Source organism: Phytophthora ramorum (genome assembly GCF_020800215.1).
Source record: "Phytophthora ramorum isolate Pr-102 chromosome Unknown Phyram_PR-102_s0021, whole genome shotgun sequence".
In the NCBI taxonomy this organism is placed as follows: Eukaryota; Oomycota; class Peronosporomycetes; order Peronosporales; family Peronosporaceae; genus Phytophthora; species Phytophthora ramorum.
Window position 1 is genome coordinate 686,292 of NW_027150667.1, and position 23,716 is coordinate 710,007.

Sequence of the window (23,716 nt, forward strand, 5' to 3'; positions counted from 1 at the left end):
GCCTATTCCTCGTCCTCCTCTTCGTCTGTGCTCTCACCCTCTACAACCGAGAGTTTGACCTCGTTCTCCAGGTCACAACCAGCGTAGCCGTCGCAGATGACGTAGAGCTGGAAGGTGTGAGCGCCGATCTCGTCCGGCGCAGCGAACTGCAACGCCACGTTCGCACGAGAACTCGCGAACGGAACGCGCTTGATGCTCAACAGCGTGTTCTTCTTGGAGTCGCCAAGCACCACCCACCAGTTCTCCGCCTTTTTCACGGGGTAGTGGCACGCGTTCACGAGACCCAAGTCCTTCGACTCGTCTTGCTCGTCCTCTTCGTCCTCCTCGTCAGCGCCCTCGCGCTCGAGCTGCACCTTAACGCTCACAGCCGAGCCCTGCGGAAGGTTCTTGCCATCCTGCTGCACCTTCGTCTGCACGGTCACGTCTGGGTAGGCATTACAGAACTTTGCAACTGCCGACATCTTCTGCGTGTCCAGAGGCAACAGCTTGGCACGGGCGTCGTCCTCCATACTCAGGATATCCACAGGAGTCTCCACTTCCTCTTCCAGGTCCATCTCGCCCATTTTCTTCAGCATATCCCGAGTGAAGAACGGGATCTGCAGCAGTGGTGAATCGCTGCTCCATTGCGCCTGCACAACCATTTGCGCGAGATCCATGGCCGCCAGAGCGGGCTTAAGCCATCCGTTGGAACTGATCACATCTACCATAGCGTGGAGAAGGCGCACGGCATGGCGCAGAATCAAGTCCAGGTCCTGGCGTAGCGCTGGGCTCAGACGATCATGCTGCTTGCTGAAGTGAACCTGCAGCAACACGTTTGCTTTCACATGTGCCTGACCATAGTCCCCTCCAGCTGCAACGGAGAACTTGAGGTGCTTTGCGAGCCCCTCCAGCTTCTTGTCTTCGCCGTAGCGACTCGGCAGGTCACTGAATTCAGTAGCTGATGATAAAATCGTCAGAAGCGCGCGCACCTTCGAATCCGCCTTCAGGCTGCACGCGAACAGCTCGATCGTCGTATACTTGATGTAGTAGTATGCGGCAATCATACCCAGGTTCAGCGGCACAAGACGTTCTTCACCCTCGTTCTCGTCATCTTCGTCTTCTTCCACAACCTGGATGCAGCGCGACTCCTCCAGCGCGTTAACCGTAGTCTCCACAAGTTCTGAGAGATGATCCGACAGGTGCACATTGGTAGCGCCCTGCAGGTTGTAGTAGTTGGGGTTCTTCATGAAACGTCGGTACATAAAGGTCCACGTGAGATAGTCCACGGCGTCCTGCTTGCTTTCAATGGTCTTCGTCACGATCTCGGCGTTGATGTGGTCACTCAAAAAGTGTTCAAGCTGCGATTCCACAGGAAGCGGGTCGTACAGGAAATTGGCGTAGAACTTCTTCTTGGACGCGTGGCAGAAGAGAACGCACTTCACAGCAGGAGAGGCCAAGTGGTTGGCGAATTTGGTCATCTGGAACACGTCAGCGAGCTGATAGTCCACGTAACGGTGCTCCCGACCGTCGTAGAACTGCGTGCCCATAATCACCACCATGAATGCATTAATCTGAGCGCTCCGCAGCTCCCACGCCATCGACTGGGGGACGATCAGCACCTGAATTTTGCCGGATGCATATCGGTGCAAGACGTACTCACGGTTCCGCGTAGACATCGTGTCAGTGCAATAGCCCACACCGTTCTCCATCGTGTGCAGCAAAGCAGCATCCTCCAGAGGCAGGTCCACCTTGTCCTTGGCAGAGTGAGATACAAATTTCTGGGGGTCGTTCTCTGCTAGCGCAAAGGTGATCAAGTCGATCGCACTCAGCTGTGCCTGCTTGGCTGACGGCACAAATACAACAACGGGCTTCTTCTCCGCTTGGTTTGCGACGGTATTGTACAGAGGTTTGGCCATAGCCAGCATGCGAGACGAGAAGTCGTTGATCTCGAAGCCCTGAACGCGAATCTCCAACGGCTGCGGACGAACGTTCGGGTGGAAGTTGAAGATACCTTCTGACGCACTGGCACCGAGCCACTCACCGACATCGCGAGCGTTAGCGATGGAGTTACTCATGGCCAAGATGCGCATGCGGCCTCCTCGCTCACCGGCTGCCTTCTTCTTTTTCTCCATGTCGGCACCAATGAAGCGCATCCGTGACATCACAACCTCGATTGTGGGACCGTACTCGCCGCCACCGATGAAATGGGTCTCGTCCAAAAGCAGCAGACTGACGTTTTGGATACGCTTGCGCTGCTTCCATCGTCGAGAAAGAACATCCCACTGCGTCGGTGTAGCAATCAAGATGTTTGCGCTTGCTAGCAGGCGCAAATCCGCTGTTGAATCGCCTGTAAGCTCGACGACATTTTGCCGCCAAAAGCTCTCCTCGCCGAATTTGGCGCTCCAGTCATCGTACTTCTCGTGACAACTTGACTCCTTCGGGGTCAAAAATACGATCAAGTGGTCTCCGAATTCGTCGCTCTTGGGGTCAGGCTGACCCAGAGAGAGCAAAGTTTTCATGATAGCAAGTTCTGCTAGTACGCCCTTGCCGCTTCCAGGAGGTGAGCCAATTAGTAGATTGCTTTCGGATTCCAGTAAACGTGGTAGAACCTGCGTCTGAATAGGGTTAAAACGCTTGAACCGCCACGGGTTCGGTACGTGGCGGGCGTTCGATAGCGACTTCAGCACAGACTCAGCCGTTTTCTTCTTGCCACCAGCAAGTTTCAAAAGAGTGTTGTTGACGAAAAGTGGCTGAAGGTCCAGCAATTCAGTCGGCGGGGCATTCTTCTGTGGCAGGATAAGTTTGTGGAACGATACCGGCAAAGAGCTTTCGCAGTGAATCCACTTGTCAGAGATGACCTTGATGTAGTACAGCGGCGCCAAAGGCTCGAACAACGGCATCGTAAAGCTCAGGTAGGTTTCCTGTGAGGCGAAGCGACGCTTGATTAGCAGCCATTCGTGATGGAGGATCGTCTCACCGTCCACATCCTCTACAAACACCCAAAAGCCCTCGGCATTGCCGTGAACTTCACGCGTGAACTCGAAGTCCGGCGTCACCACAAGGTCCACCTTCAACATAGAACGAGTGATCGGCTGCACGTGAGCCGAGAGTTCGAGTTTGGGGAATTGGTGGATCATCTTGTATAGCTGTTTGCCGTACTGCGGGTTGTTGATAAGCTGGCCAAGGTCTGCAGGTTCCAGATCGTTGTACTTCTCCCACGAAATGTCCTTCTTCTCGATCCGCTTCAGGATCGTCTCAGAGATCCCCGGTGCAAACTGACGAAGCGGGGAGTGCGAGAGCCACATACGTTTGTCCACCATCTTGCAGAAGCTAAGCATTCGCTCAGCTAGCGAGGCCCAGCCTCGGGTTAAACAGATCTCGAACAGTGCTCGGAAAATACGAGCTGCAGACTGGTGAATGTGCGCCATATCTGCAAGAAGAGCAAATCCGTCCAGCTTCAGTCGCGAAATGTAAGCCTGCAGCAAAACATTCACCTTGGCCGAACCACTCCCAGCAGCGACACTACCGGGAGCAGTAGAAACCAAAGATTCCTTCACCGGCACGGGAACACGCTCCAAGAGCTTCACAAGCTCCAGCTTTTCCTCCGACCGAACGATCACATACTTAAACTCGTTTGAGAGCGAAAACAATCGCAAGATCTCAATGTCAGACATGTGAGGCTTCAGGTATTCGTTGTACGTGCTGATCGAGTCGTGCGCAATGTAGTAATGACTGGCCACACGGCCCAGAGCAGTTACCTGGAACAGCCCCGAGCGCCGCTCGTATTTGACCAGATTGTGCTTTGCTAGCAGCGTCGCTGCCGAGTGCACCAAGTCAGTGCGGTACTGCAGTAGCGTCGGATCGGCCTTGCGGTCGGCGATGGAGATGCCGTATAGCGTCGGGTTGCGCAGCATGCGGATGAATAAATACGTGTAGCCCAGCCACGTTGCTGCTTGAGCGACGTTCTGCACGCTTCCCACTACAATCTCAGCATTCAGGTTGTCAGCCAACTTTCCCATCAATTGTGATTCCACTGGGAGCTGTTGGTTCATCAGCGACAAGTAATAGGTCAACTGCGAGTGCTGCGTAATGATGATGCCCTCGCCCTGCGTGTCGAACTGCACGCGACCAGCACGACCCAGCATCTGGAGAATATCCAGCGGGCTCAGCTCGCACCAGTCACCCTTCTCTGCGTTGTAGATTTGCGTGCCCTTAATAATCACCGTGTGCGCCGGCAGGTTGACACCCCACGCAAGTGTCGACGTGCTGACCAGTACCTTCAGGTGACCATCAGCGAACGCGTTTTCCACCAAGGTACGATCTTGACGTTTCATACCAGCGTGGTGGATTCCGAAACCATACGGAAGTAGGTCCTTCAGGTCGTCGTTGCGCTCAATCTTCTCAGCTTCCTGCAAAAGCACCTCGCTGGATGCAGAGTTTGGTCGGATAAGCCGAGCGAGGGTGTCGTTCTCCACAAACAAGTCCCGCAACGCCTGTGCCGTCGAGGCAGTCTCCTTTCGGGAATGCACGAAAATCAACACCTGATTGTCCAGCTCAGCCTGCTCCATCACCTTTTCGTAACAGATCTCGTTCATCAACGCGAAACGCTTGACAGCCTTCTTCTCCATGATACCGATGTACTGCTGTTGCAACGGCACAGGGCGGTAGCTCGAGTCAAAGTAAAACAATCCCTGCGCGGGGTCAACGCGAAGGAACGCTGCTACGTCCTCGTAGTTCGGGAGTGTAGCTGAAAGACCCACCAGGCGGACCATCTGCTGTGTGGCCTCCACATTCCGGATGGTACGGGCAACCAGCGCTTCCAATACCGGCCCACGCGTGTCATGCAACAAGTGGATTTCATCAATAATCACCAGTCGTACGAGCTGCGTGTATGTGCGGTCATCTCCCGACTTTCGTGTGACGATATCCCACTTCTCGGGCGTCGTCACAATGATCTGAGTGTTGAACAATTGCTCCCGGGACAAGTTCTGGTCACCCGACAGCTCTCGTACTTGGATGCCGTAGGCGCTGGAAAGTCTGGCGGAAAGGTTAAGCACCACTTCTTGCACCAGAGCCTTCATGGGTGCCACGTACACAATCTTAAACGAGTTCAGATCTATCTCGCCCGTTTCCGGGTCACGTGCCTTCATCACCTCGTGTAGAATTGTCAGCATGGCGACGTTCGTCTTACCAGAACCCGTAGGAGCACACAAAAGCAAGTTTTCGCTTGTCTTAAAGGCAGCGGAGAACATCTTCGACTGCACGCGGTTTAGCGATTCCATGCCCTTGAATGCACCTTGTGCCCACTTCGGCAGGGTCGAGATCTTGATGCGCGCTTTCTCTTCGGCCACGGCCATCTTTGTGCGAACGGCAGGTACGTGAACTTCTTCGTACCCCTTCTTCTGTGCACGCCATGTGCCTTCCGGGAGGCGGCACTCACGGTTGCTCATCAAGTGGCCACCCTCCTGGAATGCCAGCGACTCCACATCCACGTAATGCATCGGCTTCTTCTTCGCTGCACCATCTCCTTCCGCCTTCACAGTCTCCTTGCTCACGTCCTCCATGTCAACATCATCATCAGACTCATCGCCGTGGGCCTGTGTGCGCTGCCCTCCTGGCTTTTGCTGCAATTTGCGCAGCTTGTTAGCCTCAGCACGAGACGTGGTCTCCATGGCGCCGATACGATCCTGCATCCACGAGTCGGCCGACGCCGTGGTGCGCAGCTGGTCCAGGATCGCCTTTCCTTCGCCGTCATTGAGCGTCTCGTCAGCAACCATCTCGTCTTCGATGCTGCGTCGCTCTTCCTCGTCCTGCGCCTGTTTCAGCCTCGTGCAGTAGAGCACTTTGGCTCGGTTCTCCAGCAGCAGCTTGATGAAGTCGAACTTGTCGTAGTCCAAGAGCAGCACCAGTCTGTTTTCACACGCGCTCAGGTCGTTGCCAGCTTCCTTGAGGATGCTCAGCACCTCCTCCGCCAGCTTGGCGCTGCTCTCTGCGTCCTTGTAAAACTTGGACAGTTCACGTTGCAGCCAGAAGGCGTCGATAGCGTGAACATCCAGCTTGTACTTGACGTCTCCCTCGTCTTCGTCCTCATATCCCTCCTTCATCTTCATAGCTTCCCTTCCTGTAGCAGCAGCGGCTTCCTCCTCCTCATCTTCGTCTCTCACTTCATCCAGATCCGACTCCTCCTCCTCCTCCTCGTCTTCCTCATCAAAGACCACCGCCACGCCCATCTCCTTATCCACCTCCCCTTCATCACTATCCAGCGCCGCCGCGTCTTCCACCTCCTCCTTCTTGTCCGGGAAAAAGTCGTTGATCCTTTTGCCGGCTGCCACCAATTGGCTGAAAGTGTGCGTGGAAATGGTCTTCAGCAGCTTCTGCGCCTCCTTGTGCTTCTCGTCGTCCCTGTAATTGTCGTTCTTCAGGATGGCCAGGATCTCCTCTGCAGCCCCCGCCAGGATCTCCCCCGGTTGGGCTCCCAATTGCTGGGCCACGACGCCCAAGATGTGCTCGTACGCGTCCTGACTCGCAGGATTCTTAGGTCGGTAGGCCGCAGACTCAAAAGCCGCGCTCTCCTTCAGAATGGAACTGCTGGCCGAGAACAGCAGGCCACCGTCCTCGTCTCTACGCTTCTTCTTGCGCGCGTCCTGCGCGTCCTGCACGCCCGCGCGCTTCCTGCCGCTCTGGGGCGTGGCCTTCTGCGCGCGGTCGCCCATTCTGTAGCTGATCTTGCCGGCCAGTGACTCCACCTCGCCCGTGGGCTCATCAGGCCGCCGCCGCGACTCGCTGTCCGCCTGCAGCACCAGGTTGGAGTTCTGCTGGTACGCATACTGCCGCGAGCGCGCCACCTCCTCCGCCATGGTCGAGGAGCTCCAAGCGTTTGGGCTTTTGGGGGGACAGGATGCTACTATTCGGGTATGATACGGTACTTGTTTGGGTGGACTATTAATAATGATTTTGGGGCGGACTATTTTTTAAACGGGACTATTTGAAAATGCAATGAGGCAGTCTTCGTGGCGCATGACGTATGGTTAACATGTAGCTGAGGTGTCATTGTCATGGAGCACAGACATCAAATCAATCAAAGCAATACAATTCATGCAGTATCAAGATAGACTTGGTTGACGAACCAGGCAAGGAATTGGTTGACGAACCCAAATGTCGGTACACCGATTTTGTGTAGGATATTTGTGTTTGCTCATTCGTCAATCGACCAAAAAGACAAGATGCCGAACGTGCAGGTGACCAGCAACGTGTCTTCGGATGGCGTGGACAAGCTCAAGGTCATGGCCGCCATCTCCAAGGGCGTGGCCACGGCGCTGGACAAGTCGGAACAAGTGGTGATGGTGCACCTGAACCTGGACACGCCCATGCTGTTCCAAGCCACGGACGCCGTGCGTGCACAGATATATCCCCTACCTGATTGCTGTGTATCTAACCATTGCGTTGTTGCTGCTGTAGCCCTGCGCTATGATCCATTTAAGGAGCATCGGCAAGGTGGACGCCCAGCACAACCCGACGGTACGTAACCTCTGTGAGGGCCTTGAGCTCCTCGCGTTGATAACAATATTGTTGTTGCAATCTTTGTAGACGGCGTCGATCTTGACGCAAACGGTGAGCCAGGAGCTGGACATCCCCGCGGACCGCATCTTCATGAATATCGACGACGTGCAGCGCTCGAACTGGGCCAAGGGCGGCGTGCTCATCCCCGAGCCCAAGCAGTAAGCTAGCTCTTATATCGGCTTACCCGACTCGGCTATGGTAGACCCTCTAGGCCCTTAGTGCCATGAGTCATCGCACAACCCAAAGCAATATTATGAACGCAGCATCGAGCTGTGATTCATAAGCATCGTGCCCTGACGCACGCATCGACAAGTTCTTGGCGCATTTTACCGATAAACCGGTCATGCGCATCAAAATCCTTTGGCTCACTTCGAGATTTGCGTCCAAGAGTCGAAATGCCGTTCGTCCACGTGACCAGCAACGTCCCCAAGGACAATGTGGACGTCCCTGCCTCCCTGCGTGCACTGTCCAAAGCTCTTTCTGCCGCTCTGGACAAGCCCGAGGCGTATCTCATGGTGCAGCTGGACCTGGGTACTCCAATGCTGTTCCAGGCCTCAGACGCAGTACGTCACTCCATTCCAACAAAGTATCTCAATAGTACTAACATTCACTGTCCACTCGCTAGCCCTGCGCCTTCATCCACATCCGCAGCATCGGCCGCATCGACTCCGAGCTCAACCCCAAGACGGCGACGTCGTTGACCACTACGGCGGCTGAGGCGCTCAAGCTGCCGGCCGACCGCGTATTCCTCAACTTGGACGACGTGGACGCCGCCAACTGGGCCATGGCCGGCAACACCTTCGGCTAAATGTGAGTAGTTGGGCGGCCAGTCACTATGACACAAATCAGTGGGTAGCAAACCATTTAGGAGTTGATTCTACTCAGCAAAGAGCGTCCAACTTTGTTGTTCCATTTGCTGTTTGAGCTCTGCGTCACGAACATGAAAACTCTGTCTGCGCCTTGAAATGGCCTTCTGCATCGAGGCCAGCAGCATTCTGACTGACTGGCTCTGGACTAAGACCACTAAACCATCCGTGATCATTGGCATTAGGCGTAGTGAAGTCTGCAGTTTCACTTTGGTTATTCCGAAGATGGTACTATTGTTGATGAGTATTGCATTGCGTTGCGGGCTATAAACGCAGTCCTGCTGCAGTTTGGCATCGCCTCAAGCAATTCGAGCATGGAGCAGGGTGCTTTACCAAATCAAAGTCGTAGTCATGTGGATGGCGAGGCCAGCGACTTGTCGACTAGACGGCTTTCACCTCTTGCTCAGCGATTCTGTTGGTTTGCGCTCCTTACGCTTCATTTGACTTGCTCCGCTTACTATATTACCATATCGTGGTGCTATTGGGCCTTACCGGGGACGTTGCTGGATCCGTGGTTGGCTTTCTATCGTCTTGGTTTGGGTTCTGACACTTATAGCGCCGTCGCGATTGTACACGCGTGCTTTGCCGCAATCCATTTTTCCTACTTGGCGTGGATGATTGGTTGGTCGTTTAAAAAGCGAGAACTTGTTCTCGCTGTGTATAACGAATGGGCTAGTTCGGTCACGAACGAGCGACCTAATCGAAATAAGAGCAGTGGATGCCGCTCCCTCTTCTCAAAACTCAGTGTGAATGGTCCGTACTTCGATTTCGTTTTGCTCGGTAGAGAGGTCCTGGAGACTGCGCTCCAGACGACCCAGGCGTATCGAATGAGTTTCCTTCTTTCACGAGCAGCCCTGAACCGAAGTTACGTTGCGCTTTTGGTTCTCAACTGCTGGTTTACAGCAGTTGTACATCATGTCTTTCGCGTGAATGCCACAAATCGACGTCTCTGGGCCATCATTTGCGACTGCGTCCTTGATCTGGTAACCTCCGTAGGTGTAACCTCGGCACTACTGATGATCTACTCCTCACAGTTCATAGTTGAAGAAAGTGGATTTCCTAGCTACCAATGGTATGAAGATGCCTGGGTTGTGCAAGTGATGAGCGAGTTTCAAGTTTTGATGGTGTCCTCGTGGGGAGATTTTGCCATGCGAGTCGTGTTTGCCTTGAGCATGATAACCAACACGAACAACCTGAAGAAGCTTTTGAGCTCAAGAATGACAAGTGCGATGAATGTTCAAAGAACATCGTATAAATGTAAGACAAGTCACGGAATTGCGGCTGTTGTACCACTTAATCCAAGCCTAACTGATATCAAAGCTGCACACAAGCGTGGTCGATTGAAAGGTGTGGCACAAGTGGAGTCTTGGCTTATCCAAATATTATTTTTCGTGTGGGGCATGATGATCCTGGGTCTTCATTTATATGCAGAATCCATTGCCACCTTCCCCCAGTGCAAGATGCAGGTTAAACCGTGGTTCAGTTCCCAGCCATCATGCTCTTTTGTGAAGCTCGACTGTTATGCATCCGAGCTTAATGGCACAGAAGCCGAGGCCACTGCGCAGTGGAGCCCGTTCGACCCAGAAGCCATTGTCTCCGTGGTCATTCATCACTGCCCCAGTCTGGAAATGCCCAGCAAGCTAGCTCAGTTTTCTGGGCTGAAAGTCTTGAAGGTGTATAATTCGACGATTTCGAGCTGGCAAGAAAGCGCAGGCGTCTCACAAGTGCATCATCCGAAGCTGTTGATGTTGTTTCTCGTGCGTGTCAACATGACGAATGGCGAGCTACCCGCTGGGCTTTATCGAAATGAATTGCCTCGTGACCTGCAGGACATCGAGTTTTGTGTTACCAATTTGCGTATTTTGCCTGAAGATTTGGCTTTGACTTGGCCACATTTTGCAACAGTTTACATCGAGGCCAGCAATCTGACTGAGATCCCGCCCTCTCTAGTGAAATTGGCACCTCGTGATCTATCGTTGGCATTGAATCCGATCTCCAGTATCCCTGCCGCGATGTTGGAGCGCAATCCTGGATATTTGCATGTTGGCGGTACGCTCATTTCCGTGCTCCCGGGGCTTGTCGAAGATATCTCGCCAACCTTCAAAATCCGCGTGGATAATACCAACATCTCGTTCTTCTGGAGCTGGATCGACATCATGGTGGAGAAGGCCGATGGTGGACTTCTTGACGGCGTGCCCACCATATTAGCTTCCAGCTCGCCATACTGCTTGGACTTGCAGCGGATTTACGACGGAGAACAGACCGTCTTCTCTGCACCAAAGCGTGAAGGGCAGTCGCTACTGCTGTCCGACGCCTCAGAGGAGAACTGGAAAACGCTGGCAAGGGCTGTAGCATGCGACCCGTGGCCTGCAACGTACTATCCCATCGAATTTGAAGACGACTTCAGCGGGATCAAATCTGCGTAGTCGGATGCATCGGAACCAATAGCTCTTGCATCATCTTCACAAGCAGCGCCGTCAGCGGATCCATCAAGGCTTGGAAACCAAGTTGCGATGAATTATGTCGCCCGGTGACGACCACCGAGGCTCGCGCGTGCTTACCACTTCAACTTGGCAACTTATGCGACATGAAATCGAAAACCGATCTCCATGCAGCGCTAAATTGTACACTAAGCTTGTTGCCTTCCTTGCCAAAGTGCACTGCATTGCGTACTGCCTGCACCATGCTCTTCATTAATACTACGAAGTACTTGCGTAAGCCGACAGCGTTGAGAGCACAAAAAATCGTTCGGTAATCTACAAATCGCACTTCAAGACACATGTCCAAGTTGAAGCCCATGTTTCTTCCGCCGTGCGTATCTGGCCCAGGTAAACGGTCTAGAACATGGCAAGTCGCCGTCTTCGCTCCCGGTCACTTCGAAATCTACCTCCAAGCAAGCAACGCACACAACCAACACAACCGAGAGATTCGTCAAGATGCCTCTCCTCCGCATGACCAGCAGCATCATCAAAGCCACCGTGGACACCCCCACGGCGCTCAACATGCTGACCAAGTCGCTGTCGGCGAACCTCGGTACGTCCAATCATCCTTCATCTATGCTGTCCACCAAGACACTTAATAGCTCACGTTCTGCGTTGCAGCCGCCAGTGTCCACCCGCATCAGCAGCAGCACCGACCCAAAGAGCAACTGACGGACCGTCGTGTGCCGGAACCCCATCGATCTGTCCCTACCAAAACGACAGTGCGTCCGTAAACAACAACGACAACCATCTCCTGTGCACACTTCCAAACAAGTCAAGTCATCGCAGCAGGGCAAAGCTGCCATCGGTTCAATAGCAAAAAAGTAATGTACTCAATACATAACACTACCCTTTTTTGTTGTTGTGAAAACTTACAAATCCACTTCAGCGACACCTTGGTACTCAGCTTCCCCGGGCATTAGTCGGCATCGGAGCTCGAGAGAGCGTAGTCGAGCGTGGGCGTCTTCGTAGTCCGGATTCAGAGCCACAAGCTCGCGGATGTCCTTGAGAGCCATGTGGAAGTCTCGCTGCTGCTCGTACGCGTCTGCTCGTCGTAGTCGAGCGAACACGTTCTTCGGTCGACGGTCTAGCACGTACGTGCAATCGACGATCACGGCCGCGAACTCGCCTCGAGTCTGGTTGGCTCGAGATCGGTACAGGTAGCAGTGCATGACCACCTCATCATCGTCGGACTGCGAGGCGTTGATCGCCTTTGTGTAGTACTTGATGGCGTCCTCGTACGAACGGAGCTGGAACGCGCGGTACCCCTTCTCCTTGAACCACTCGGGCAGTGGCAATCCCGCCGCTTTTGCCTCCTCCGCTTCGAGTTGCCTTATAAAGCGTGTGATACCCGCGTGTCGAGGGTCCACTTCTTGTCCGCGGTAGAGCGTGTTCAGCGCCTGGTCATGCTGACCTGCAGCATGCAAGGCCAGCGCCAGACGATAGTAGCCCTCTACTTGCCGGTAGTTGATGCGGATGCACTTAGATGCGTCTTCGATTGCCTTAGTGTGATCTCCGCGAGCGGCGTGTGCGATACTGCGGTGTAGATACACCCAGTCGTTCTTAGGGTCCAGCTCCAGAGCTTCCGAGTAGCACTCGATGGCGAGTGCGAAGTCTTTCTTCCGCAGTGCACTGTCGCCGTCCTTCTTCTTGTGCTTCGCGGACTCGGAAGCTGTCATCCGGCGCAGCACGGTCTTTCCGTCGTCTCCGTTGAGCCGTGCGTTGTAGAGCACCTGCACGTCGGCTAGTGCAGCGTGAATTTTGGCGAAGTTAGGGTCCACTTCAGTTCCCTTTCGTAGTGATGCGATTGCTTCCTTGTATTTCCCCATGGCCTTCAAAGCTAAACCGTGGCGTAGATATCCCGTCACATCGTACGGGTTGTAGCGCATGCAGCGATAGGCGTCGTCCACTGCCTTCTTGAACATCGATGCTTCCATGTACGCCGAACTGTGGAACACAAAGAAATATGAGACTCTGTTTTACGACAGTAGCTGTATCTGCCAGTATAGCAACACCAGTTACTACATACCTTCGATCCCCGTAGTATCCAGCACGCTTACGATCTAGAGCGATCGCCTCGGTGAACTTGTCAATAGCGAGGTGATACTCGCCATCCTCGAGACAACGGTAACCTTCAGAGCGTTTGAACTTGGCCATGGTGGATTTCACCTCTTGCACAAGTCGTCGATCAATGACAAGGTTATCTTCCACCACACGAACGCCGCGGCACTTCCATAGCTGCCTCTTTGCGTCGTCATTACCAGCGATGATTTCCAAGAGGAACGACCCAGCTAGGTCGACTTGCTGTGGAGACGATCGGTGCTTAACGACTGCGAGCAGGATCTTCACAATCTTAGACTCAACCAAAGCCGTCACAAAGTCGGCGCTCAGTTCGGCAATCGATTGCAGAAGCTCCAAAGCGTGCATCGTGCAGGCTTCTGAGTAATCTCTCCACACAAGCTCCATAAATGTAAGCAATCCTTCGCGCTCCACAATAGTCCACGCGGTGGACAACTCGAGGTCTGTTTTCATGGCTTCCAACGACTTGACAAATAGAGCTTCATCGGGCTGCTCTGTCCTAAGGCTTTCAAGAAGATCAATGACTGGGTGGCGTGGCGAGGTAGGATCAGGGTCGTCGTCAAAGCTGCGCGCTGTCTGGAACTCGGCAGGCACGATCATCAATGCTTCTTCCTCCTCCGTGGAGCTCTCATCAACAGTCAGCTCATTTAAAGCTCCATCTTCTTCGTCGCAGCTCGGTAGCACTGGGCTCTCGTCTCCAGAGGAAACATCTTTCACGCTGCCAGAGTCATTATCCATTTCTTGTTCGGGTTGCTCGTCTGTAGAGCGATTGCTGTTGATCTCAGGAACAGGAGCTAGCTCAGCACTATCGTCCGTGCTGGTTGACTCGCGGTCGCTCTGATCAGACAGTGACTCATGTTCCTCAAGTAGTGCGCCATGTCGTGAGCGCACTACTTCACGAGAGCGAGGTCCGTCAGCATCAGATGCGACCGGGTTCCAAAGGCCACCGACGACACTGCCGCTGCCTTTTTGCAGGTTGGAGTATCGCCTCCTGCGAGCTGAAACAGAATCCTTAACCCGGCGGTCAGTCTGCTCCACTGTTGATGCCTCACTAGGCGCAGAGAAATCTGTCAAATGCTTGTCAAACAGCTTATCCCTAGTGGGTGCGGACAATTCCTCGACAGTTTTGACCCGAACGGGTGGCGGACTGGCGAGAAGCTCCGCTGCAGGCAGCATCAAAGGTTCGTCCTCTTGCTTTGGCTGGCTTTCTTCGCTGCCATTTTCGTGTGGCTTGGGAGCTTCGTTTGCAGCGGCAGATGAACTGTTCGATCCATTGCTCGACAGTCGCGTTAACTTGGCGAGTGCCTCTTGCGCCATTGCCACCAGGTCCAGGGTACTGCTGTTCCGCGATTCATTATCTCCCATGCCGATCCGTTTTAGCTCTTGGGACGCGATGTTCAACAGGCTTGATACGCAAACCAGCTTCTGAGTGGCTTCTTGCTCCAGGTCACCCAAATCCTTACTACTGCCGTTGCGCGATCGGCCAGATATCTCTTTGAGCTCTTGTGATACTTCGTCCAGCGATGTCGAGACGTGCTCCACCGCTACGGCTGCGTCACCTTCCAGTGTCTTGAAGTCAGATACGCTACTACCACGTGATCGACTATCACCAGACCCAAGCAGCTTGAGCTCTTGTGCTACTTCATCAAGTGCACTTGATACACGCTCCACCTTTGCGGCTGCGTCGTTTTCTAACGCCTCCAAGTCTTTGGTGCTGTTGTTGCGTGAGCGACAAGTTACTCGGTTGCCGTACCCAAGCCGCTTCAACTCTTGTGATGCCTCGCTTAGCGTAATTCGCTGCCCCGGGTCAACGGCGCACATCTTCTCAATCAGCGCCCACGCCTGAATCGAAATGTACTTTGGTCGAGGAGGGAGCAGACCCAAGTTGCTCTTGAGCGTGCGAATCTTCTCGATATCGAGCCCAGCCCAGGGGACTGTGCGTGTGAGAGCCTCCAAGATGCACATTCCAAACGCGTACACGTCAGTGGCGAATGAAGTGGCCGAGGCACTTGCACCACTTGCTACCAGAGCTGAGTCTGTGTCTGGAAGAGATCGGAGAGACTCACGGTACGCCAAGTGCTCTCGTAAGCACTCGGGAGCCTGCCATCGAATCAGCTCCTCCGCGTCTGCGTCGAAGACATCCAGCTGAAAGTATTCCGTAAGGCCCGAGTCCCGGGCGTCGCACGCCAACGCGTACAATCCGAAGTCGGCAATAACAGCCCGGCCCTTCTTATCCACCAGGATGTTGTTGCAGCGCAGTCCACCGTGCACGATGCTGTGCTGTTCGTGGAGATGAAGTAGCCCACGACTCGCGCCGTACAACAGCTGCCAAGTCAGCGTCTCCATTCTCCCAGTGCTCTCTGGCCCCGTGTATTGTTTCGCTCGCGTCTCCAACGCCGCGAGATAAGCCGTCAGCCCGCCGTACGTCGTGAAGTCTCGTACCAGATACGGAGGCGTCACAGCATGTGAGGCGCCTCGTACAGTCACGACGTTCGGGTGTCGCACTCGCGTCCACTTGGCCACTCCACTGCGCGCAAAGAGCTGCTCGACAATCTGGTACTGGACGTCTGGGAGTGCCCATAAGCACTTGACCGCCACGGTGGACGTGGAGCTGCTGGCCAGAGTTCCCTCGCTCGTGTACGAGTATCGATAGGCCTCTCCACGCAGCAAAGTCGACCCGAACGAGCCCCGCGAGTGGCCAATGGCATGTTCGTGCAGCGAAAAGTCCACTTCACAGCCAGGTAGGAACCACCTGGGCACGCGTCGAAGGTGCAGGTCGCACAGGTTGGAAATGCGTCGGTGGGTCATTTTCAGCGTCTCGAGCAGCTGTGGTGAGTGGCCTCTTGGAGGGTCAATGGCTGCGAACTCGGCCACCAATTCCAGCAGCACCTGCGCCTGTCGTCGCTCGCTCGGGAACTCCTTGGCCACGAACGTGGGCGTGGACAGCAGCGCCATGAGTGTCTCGTGTAGCGCCATCTCGTCCTGCGCTCGGTTGGCCGCGAACTGCTGCTTCCACTCGAGCAGCGCGCTGGTAGCGCTGACCAGCGCGTTAGTCACCAGGAGCTCGTTCAGCTCGCGATGTACGCGCGCGAGCGCCGAGAGCAGTCGCCGACTGGCCGTGACTCTGGCCACGAGGTCACGCAGCCGCAGGTGCTGGCTCAGTGCTGCCTTGAGCTGGTTCAGCACCGCCGTGAAGTCTTTGAGGCGGAAGTGCACGGGCAGCGCGTCGTGCTTGGCGGCGCTCGCGACGCGCAGGAAGGCCTGGTGCAGCCGAGCATGGGCCTGCAGACACGCGCGCGGCCGGTCGCGCACTTGCTGGCACAGGCCGAAGACCGCGCGCAGGGCGGCCAGCACGTGGCCGGCGCTGGGCAGCGCACGCAGAGCAGCGGGGTCCATGGAGTTGAGCGAAGATGGCGAAGTAGGGACCTCGCAGCGAGCCGCGCTGGCGGCCGAAGCGGCGCGGCGGGAGTCCTGCAGCGCCGTCATGGGGTCGTCCATCGCGTTGGTTTCCTGCAAACCGACAGGAGCTCCGTTTCAAGGCTGAAAAGCTGGGGCTTCCGCGCCGCTTCTCGCTCTGGGGGTCGCAGTGTTTGTAGTTGGGAAGTGCGTCGCCAGGTGGCAGCGACAGCGGGGCAGAGAGGCCCAGATGGCTCATTATTGACGCACTTGCTTTGCTGCCTCTGCCGCATGGCGATAGTAAAAAAAAAATGAACATGGCTTCATGGCGCGATGGGCTTGTATGCCAGTACTTGGTCTCTGTCGGTTTCCATGTATCGCTTCAGTTTTCTGTGGATTCCTGGCGAGTGCTTCAGCCGGCTTGCGTTACGAAGGGAGAGGGTGATGATCGGCGAGGCGTTGGCAGGTTGCGCTGGGATTAAACTGCACTTTTAGGCTCGGCGCACCTTTTGGCTTTGTTGGAAACGCTTCCTATATCGCCGCGCGAAGTTGACGCATTTGCCCCGCAGTAACTCCTCTCTGGCCGCGCCATTCGCCGTCTCTGATATGATGGGAAAGCAGCAACAGCACCAGGCGTAGGAGTGTGGATCATACTTCAACATTGGAGTGATGGTCGCTCGGATTGTGGTGTGCTCTCTTGGACCAAGAGAGCACACTTGGCGAAAGCCAAGAGTCTTGCCTTTTGTCAATGAGCAGTGATGCTGTTGTAGTGGTCAAGCTGTATTAGTACAAGTGTCGCCCCAAAAGACTGTCGTCGTCATGTGCGAGCTAGAAGGGAATCGAGGTTGTCGCTAGATAGGTGGAGCAATTTCGTCGACATAATGAAGAGCCTGGCCAACGGATGCAGTGCGAAGAACAGCAAGAAAGGGTCTACTTTCGAGGTATCGAGATGTACGAGACGCTGGAACAGAAACACAGGCCTGTGGTTGACAGGCTTCGCGGTGCACTCGTCTGGCAATTTGGACATCAGACACAGCGCATCTTTATGCCACATCAATCACTACACAATAATGGAGTTCCGCGACGTTCCCGATCTGCTGCTGCTGCAGAGTGTGCGCGTGGTCGCTCACTACTGCCTCCCGAAAGACTGCGGTGAACTGCCCCATGTACCGCGCCAGCTCGATGCCTTCTTGGACTCGTTCTCCACCGACTGGACCGTCCTCACAGCCTACAAACGCCTCAAAAGTCTCCGTTGCGTGCAGTACGTCGCTGCTCGTGCGGTGCCGGAGATTCAAGACCCGTTCTTCAAGCGCTGGCTACTGAATCGCACAGTAGAAATTGCTGCAATTCGTGGAGATCTGGCGACAATTCGGTGGTTGATGGAGAGCTACTTGCCAACGGAGCAGGTGGCCAACGTGATGGAGGTTGCTGCTGCCAATGGAGACTCTGCAGTGGCTGTACGATCACCACCGGGGGCGGGTTTGTTTTGGAGACGTCGAGATGTGTGGAGCGTTAGAGAACAAACACCAGCAGGTTGTCGACTGGCTGCGGGAGCATGCAGTGCCCAAAGCTGAGCGCAGGAATGATGTGTTGCGGTCCGCTGCAAAGGCTGGGAATCTGGGCGTGGTCCAGTGGCTCTGCGATGGCTTTGGCATGGATGCAAGCGACGTTGTGAAGTTTGCGATTGGCTGCTGCCAGTGGGATACTGCGCGCTGGATCATTGAGCGCTTCGAGATCTCGGGACTCGCACTGGATTCGTACTTCCCTGCGCGACACGGTAAGCTGTCGTTTATGAAGTATCTGGTCTCGCGGGATATGGGTGTGTTTTACCCCGGTACGCTCAAAGTTTCTGCAGCACATGGACACCTTGATATCGTCAAGTGGCTGCACGCTGAGCAAGGGGTGAGTTTGACGATCGATGCGATGAGAGAAGCAGCGCAGAATGGACATTTGGAGGTGGTGCAATGGCTCTTTGACGCGAATGGTGGCGTGTGCGATTCATCCGTGTTCGTGGGAGCTGCAGAGTACGGCCGACTGGGCGTGATTCAGTGGCTTCAGACGCGTTGGTCTGGCAGTTGTGGCACTTCTGCGATGGATTGGGCCGCTCATGGTGGTCACTTGGACGTGGTGAAGTGGCTGCATCTCAATCGTACGGACGGCTGCTCAGAGAAAGCTATGGACAAAGCTGCTGTGAATGGATTTCACGACGTTGTGAAGTGGTTGCACGAACACCGCAGTGAGGGCTGCACAAAACTTGCTATGGATGGGGCTGCTGGCGCGGGGCACTTAGAAGTCGTGAAGTGGCTGCATGCACATCGAGACGAGGGCTGCTCGACGATTGCCATGAATCATGCAGCTTGCAATGGGTTCTTCGAGGTCGTTAAATGGCTTCATGTTCATCGCAGCGAAGGATGCACAACACTAGCGATGGATCTGTCCGCTCGGAATGGACACCTCGCGATCGTCCAATGGCTCCATCAAAACCGGTCGGAAGGCTGTACTTCTGCCGCGATGGACAAAGCGGCACGACACGGCCACCTGAACGTAGTCAAGTGGCTCCACAGCCACCGCACCGAGGGCTGCACGACGAATGCGATGGACAAAGCTGCCGCGTCGGGCCACTTGAACGTCGTCAGGTGGTTGCACTACAACCGCAGCGAAGGCTGCTCCAGTGTCGCGATGACGCACGCCATTGCGCACCAACACTTCGACGTCGTGCTGTTCTTACACTTGCACCGCAAGGAGGATTTCCCCCTGTCAGTGAACACGACCATGCGTCTCCCGCTGGAGCTGCAGCAGTGGCTATTGACCAAGTACGCGGACGAGCTCAGCGGCTGTCACTTTGATGTGCCCAAGGTGGACTGGCGCCCCCATGACTCGATCCGACCGCCGCCCATCGTGCCGCTGCCGCAGCAGTGCTACACCTTAACGTGGTAGGAGTGATTAGATCTCGCCAAGTTGGCGGCTAACACCTTCGCCTTCGTGTCTATAGCATGGCAGCATACAAACGACAAGTGATCGTGCCGCCATGTTGAAGTGGAGTCCGAATGCCACTTTTCGACCAATCGCAGGCCGCGCTGAAGTTGAAGCAGTATGCAAACGTGCGGCTGCGAGCCGCACCTCCTTGTAGCACTAGCTCGGCCTCAACCTTGGCATTAGCGGATCCTTCTCGCAACCACCGCGATGCCAGCCAAACTGCCTTTACTCACGAGCGCGCACATCGTTACCAGCTTCTGCATGCCGGACGGGGAACTGCCGCACGTGATGCTGCGGCTCAACGATTTCCTGGATGACTTCTCGGCCGACTGCACCATCGTCGACGCCTACAGACGCACGAGCAGCTTGGGGTTCATGCAGTATGTTGCTGCGCGTGAAGATCCGCAAGAGATGAACCCGTTCTATCGACGCTGGCTGTTCAATGCTGCCACGGAGATGGCGGCCAGTCGGGGTGACCTGGCGTCGCTACGGTGGCTCATGGAGAGCTACCTGCCGAGCGAGTTCCTGACGAAGGCCGTGGCTGCGGCTGCGACCAATGGACACTTGCCGCTGCTGAAGTGGCTGTTCGAGACGCATCACGACAGAGGCTACTGGGGGAACACAGAGCTGTGTGGCGCCTTGACGAACAACCATGGTGAAGTGGTGCAGTGGCTTCGGACGCACGCGGTTCCGAGGACGGAGTGCAGGACGGAAGTGATGGATGCTGCGGCGGGCGCGGGGTATTTGGACATTGTCAAGTGGCTCCATGACGAGTACAAGGTGAGCGTCCGCAGTGCGCTGTCGAATGCCATGAGCAACCGTCAGTGGGAAACGAGTCAGTGGATCTTGGAGAACGGCGAGCTGCTGATGCCGTGGATCAACTGGGACCAGCCAGCCAAGGACGGCGCGTTGGCCTTTTTGAAGTTTTTGCACGCTCAGTCGATCGGCAGTCCGGGATATTTTACATTGCAGTCGGCGGCTTGGACCGGTCAACTGGACGTGGTGAAATGGCTGTATGAAGAGCTGGGCGTGACGCTGAACCCCGATGCGATGCGTAAGGCGGCGCAGAATGGTCATCTGGACGTAGTTGAGTGGTTTCATCAACATGGTTGCGAAGGCTGCGATGATGCTACGCTTTCTATCGCTGCAGATCATGGCCATCTTGAGCTTGTCCAGTGGCTGTATGGACATGGAATTCAGGCAAGCGGCACCGCAGCTATGAATTGCGCGGCACGAAGTGGTCATCTCGACGTCGTCAAATGGCTCCACATTCACCACACAGACCAATGCTTTGGGGTGCTAGACGACGCTGCTACCAGCGGCAGGCTTGACATCGTCAAGTACTTGCATGAGCATTTGAATGCAAACTGCACGACGTCTGCGATGGATGGCGCTGCTCGCGAGGGCCACCTCGAAATGGTTCAGTGGCTCCATGAGCACCGTAGTGAAGGTTGCACCACATCTGCAATTGATTGGGCTGCTCGCAATGGACACCTGAATGTTGTAAAATGGCTCGATGCTAACAGAACCGAGGGCTGCACGACATGGGCAATGGATTGGGCGGCTCTGGAGGGCCATCTCGACGTCGTGAAGTGGCTACACGAGCACCGCGAGGAGGGCTGTATCGACAAAGCGATGGACAATGCTGCCAAGAACGGTCACCTCGAGGTTGTGAAATGGCTCCACAATAACCGGATTGAAGGCTGCACTGTTGGCGCGATGAATGAGGCTGCCGCCAGTGGCCATTTGAACGTGGTGCGATGGCTGCAGCAGAACCGGCGCGAGGGCTGTACAGCTATCGCAATGACTCGAGCTTTGATGCGAGCTCACCTCGATGTAGTGCTGTTTCTCCACGCGCACCGACTCGAGGACTTTTCGTTCCTCGGGACGACGTTCGTCCGGCACTCGTGCATCGAACTGGCGCAGTGGCTGCTGTGCAACTACGCGGAGAAGCTGGATGGCTGCGAGTTCGAGGTGCCGACATCGGACTGGCGTTTTAACGACTGGTGCGCCATGATCAACCTGCATCGCGCGCGCCAGTACGACGCGTCCACGTGGTGGGTCTGCGAGTCCGCCGCGCTGCATCTCGACCGGCAGCAGGCCTAGCTGGACAGAGGTGTGCGTTCACTGCATGTTGGTAACTATGTGCACGAAACTTGATTCTCACCAACGCGTCTGCCTCGGCAACCCCACGCTAAAATCAACTGTAGAGAGTAGACGCCTCCACGCTTGTTGAGCCCTTTGCAGGCCAAAGTGACGTCACCAGCGACTTGCGTATGGGGTCAAGTTGCAGTGCCGTCGGCTGTATTTTCTCGAGCCCCACCCTCGGCCATTCTATTTTGCAGCATAGACAGCATTCGAGTCGACTCGAGAGTGCCGCTGCATTTGCAAAGCCGCTGGGAAAGCGTCGAGCGTTGACAGCACCTCGACAGACAGGACTGCAGCATCCTCGCCCGGCTCCGCTCGGCAGGTCGGACTGATATCACTTTGGCACACGTCGCCATGGCCGCGCCGCTCACGTCGGCCGCCGTCGTGTGTCGCGCGCAGCCTCGTCTGGCGCCATTAAAGCACGTGACGGCGGCGGTGAGCAGCTTCCTCGACTTCTCGGCCCAGTGGACCATCGCCTCGGCCTGCCGCAGCGACACCGTGTCACTCCGGCTGCTCAACCGCATCGCTGCCCACCGCGCGGCCGACGCCGCCGCCGACTGCCGCTCGCTCCGCGCCCAGCGGCAACGCGACGGCTTCTACCGCCAATGGGAGTTCACGCGCGCGGCGGCGGCCGCGGCGCGCAGAGGAGACCTGACGGCGCTGAAGTGGCTCGTCGACATGTTCCCGGCCTGTCGCGTGACCGCCACCGTCGAAGAGGCCGCCAAGCACGGACAGCTGCAAGTGCTCGAGTGGCTGCTGACCAAGAGCAGGCGACGGGAGCTTACCGTGTTCTGGGGCGCGCGCGAGCTCTTTTTCGCGGGCAAGCACGGCCACCTGCATGTGGCGCAGTGGCTGCACGACCACACGGCGCCGCCGCCGACGCACATGTTCTTCGTGACGCTGGAGGAAGCGGCGAGGAACGGCGACTTGGACATGGTGACGTGGCTCTGCGAAGTGCGCGGAGAGTGGTCGCCCTACGCGGCGGTGCTGGCGGCCAGTGGCGGACACTTGGCCGTGCTCGCGTGGCTGCGGACCAACTTGTTCAGCTCCAGCTCGTCCTCCATCTCCATGGACGACGCGGCGGCTGGAGGACACCTGGACGTGCTGCAATGGCTGCAGGACCACTCCGGGTACGCGACTCCAGGCGCGATGAATAAGGCGGCGGCGGGTGGACATTTGCAGGTGGTGCAGTGGTTGCATCGGCATCGACGAGAAGGCTGCACGAGCGACGCCATGAACGTTGCGGCCACGGCCGGCCACTTGGAGATTGTGCAGTGGCTGCACTGCAATCGTGATGAAGGATGCACCACTGAAGCGATGGACGGCGCGGCGAAGTATGGCCATCTGACCGTTGTTCAGTGGCTTGACGCGAATCGCGCAGAGGGATGCACGGAGCGCGCGATGGATGGCGCAGCGGCTAATGGGCATCTTGCAGTGGCGCGATGGCTGCATGGAAATAGGACAGAAGGGTGCACTGCAGCAGCGATGGATGGAGCAGCTCGATCGAATCACTTGCAGCTCGTTCAGTGGTTGCACCGGAACAGGACGGAGGGCTGCACGCCAGCAGCGATGAACTTGGCAGCGAGGAACGGACATCTGGCTGTCGTGCGGTGGCTGCATGCAAACCGTGTCGAAGGCTGCACGACCGACGCTATGGACCTCGCTGCCACCAACGGGCACCTAGGAATCGTCCAATGGCTGCATATTTACAGAACGGAAGGATGCACAACAAGTGCGATGGATAGCGCCGCCGCTGGAGGGCACCTCGATGTCGTGCGATGGCTGCACGAGTATCGTAAAGAAGGCTGCACTGCCGCTGCGATGGACAACGCTGCCGCTGGTGGGCATCTTGACGTAGTGCAGTGGCTGCACACAAAGCGCAAGGAAGGGTGTACTGTTGCTGCTATTGATCGTGCAGCAAGTGGCGGCCATTTTGACGTAGTCTTCTTTCTCCACTACCAGCGTGTGGAGGGCTGCTCCGCCAAAGCATTCGTCAACGCTACAGCTGCAGGCGAGCTGGAGATCCTCATGTGGCTATTCACCAACCATCGAGAGCAACTCGGACGCGACCGTCTTCGAATCTACGCGCTCGGCAAGTTCTACATCCTCCACTGGCTCAAGGTGGAGGCTGGAGCCGACGAGCGCGAGGCTTTCATGGGCGAGGCGAATCCTCTCGCACAAGGCTAGAGGCTCGTGTATAGTAGCAAACCTAGCGGAGAGACTAACTTGTAA

The 23,716-nt window shown here is 55.9% G+C and overlaps 9 protein-coding genes across 9 annotated transcripts; 7 read left to right on the forward strand and 2 right to left on the reverse strand.

The window, feature by feature from the left end:
• Positions 1-2: 2 nt before the first annotated feature.
• KRP23_14553 (U5 small nuclear ribonucleoprotein 200 kDa helicase) lies at positions 3-6,836 on the reverse strand (the record flags this gene model as incomplete). Its single annotated transcript, XM_067885389.1, has 1 exon — positions 3-6,836. The coding sequence occupies one exon, from the start codon at positions 6,834-6,836 to the stop codon at positions 3-5; it is 6,834 nt and encodes a 2,277-aa protein (XP_067737568.1).
• Positions 6,837-7,202: 366 nt separating this feature from the next.
• Positions 7,203-7,701, forward strand: KRP23_14554 (Macrophage migration inhibitory factor; the record flags this gene model as incomplete). The annotated part of the gene is made up of 3 exons (XM_067885390.1): positions 7,203-7,370; positions 7,438-7,497; positions 7,567-7,701. 3 exons carry the CDS (start codon positions 7,203-7,205, stop codon positions 7,699-7,701), a joined length of 363 nt encoding a protein of 120 aa, XP_067737569.1.
• Positions 7,702-7,934: 233 nt separating this feature from the next.
• KRP23_14555 (Macrophage migration inhibitory factor-like protein) lies at positions 7,935-8,347 on the forward strand (the record flags this gene model as incomplete). Its single annotated transcript, XM_067885391.1, has 2 exons — positions 7,935-8,102; positions 8,165-8,347. The coding sequence occupies 2 exons, from the start codon at positions 7,935-7,937 to the stop codon at positions 8,345-8,347; spliced, it is 351 nt and encodes a 116-aa protein (XP_067737570.1).
• Positions 8,348-9,865: 1,518 nt separating this feature from the next.
• On the forward strand, positions 9,866-10,831 carry KRP23_14556 (uncharacterized protein; the record flags this gene model as incomplete). The annotated part of the gene is made up of 1 exon (XM_067885392.1): positions 9,866-10,831. One exon carries the CDS (start codon positions 9,866-9,868, stop codon positions 10,829-10,831), a length of 966 nt encoding a protein of 321 aa, XP_067737571.1.
• A 510-nt stretch (positions 10,832-11,341) lies between these two features.
• KRP23_14557 (uncharacterized protein) lies at positions 11,342-11,619 on the forward strand (the record flags this gene model as incomplete). Its single annotated transcript, XM_067885393.1, has 2 exons — positions 11,342-11,438; positions 11,507-11,619. 2 exons carry the CDS (start codon positions 11,342-11,344, stop codon positions 11,617-11,619), a joined length of 210 nt encoding a protein of 69 aa, XP_067737572.1.
• Positions 11,620-11,757: 138 nt separating this feature from the next.
• On the reverse strand, positions 11,758-16,462 carry KRP23_14558 (Small glutamine-rich tetratricopeptide repeat-containing protein beta; the record flags this gene model as incomplete). Its single annotated transcript, XM_067885394.1, has 2 exons — positions 11,758-12,832; positions 12,915-16,462. The coding sequence occupies 2 exons, from the start codon at positions 16,460-16,462 to the stop codon at positions 11,758-11,760; spliced, it is 4,623 nt and encodes a 1,540-aa protein (XP_067737573.1).
• A 968-nt stretch (positions 16,463-17,430) lies between these two features.
• KRP23_14559 (uncharacterized protein) lies at positions 17,431-19,297 on the forward strand (the record flags this gene model as incomplete). Its single annotated transcript, XM_067885395.1, has 3 exons — positions 17,431-17,817; positions 17,894-18,137; positions 19,122-19,297. The coding sequence occupies 3 exons, from the start codon at positions 17,431-17,433 to the stop codon at positions 19,295-19,297; spliced, it is 807 nt and encodes a 268-aa protein (XP_067737574.1).
• Positions 19,298-19,543: 246 nt separating this feature from the next.
• On the forward strand, positions 19,544-21,442 carry KRP23_14560 (Secreted RxLR effector protein 124; the record flags this gene model as incomplete). The annotated part of the gene is made up of 2 exons (XM_067885396.1): positions 19,544-20,171; positions 21,177-21,442. 2 exons carry the CDS (start codon positions 19,544-19,546, stop codon positions 21,440-21,442), a joined length of 894 nt encoding a protein of 297 aa, XP_067737575.1.
• Positions 21,443-21,838: 396 nt separating this feature from the next.
• KRP23_14561 (Secreted RxLR effector protein 124) lies at positions 21,839-23,671 on the forward strand (the record flags this gene model as incomplete). The annotated part of the gene is made up of 2 exons (XM_067885397.1): positions 21,839-22,438; positions 23,447-23,671. The coding sequence occupies 2 exons, from the start codon at positions 21,839-21,841 to the stop codon at positions 23,669-23,671; spliced, it is 825 nt and encodes a 274-aa protein (XP_067737576.1).
• Positions 23,672-23,716: the final 45 nt, after the last annotated feature.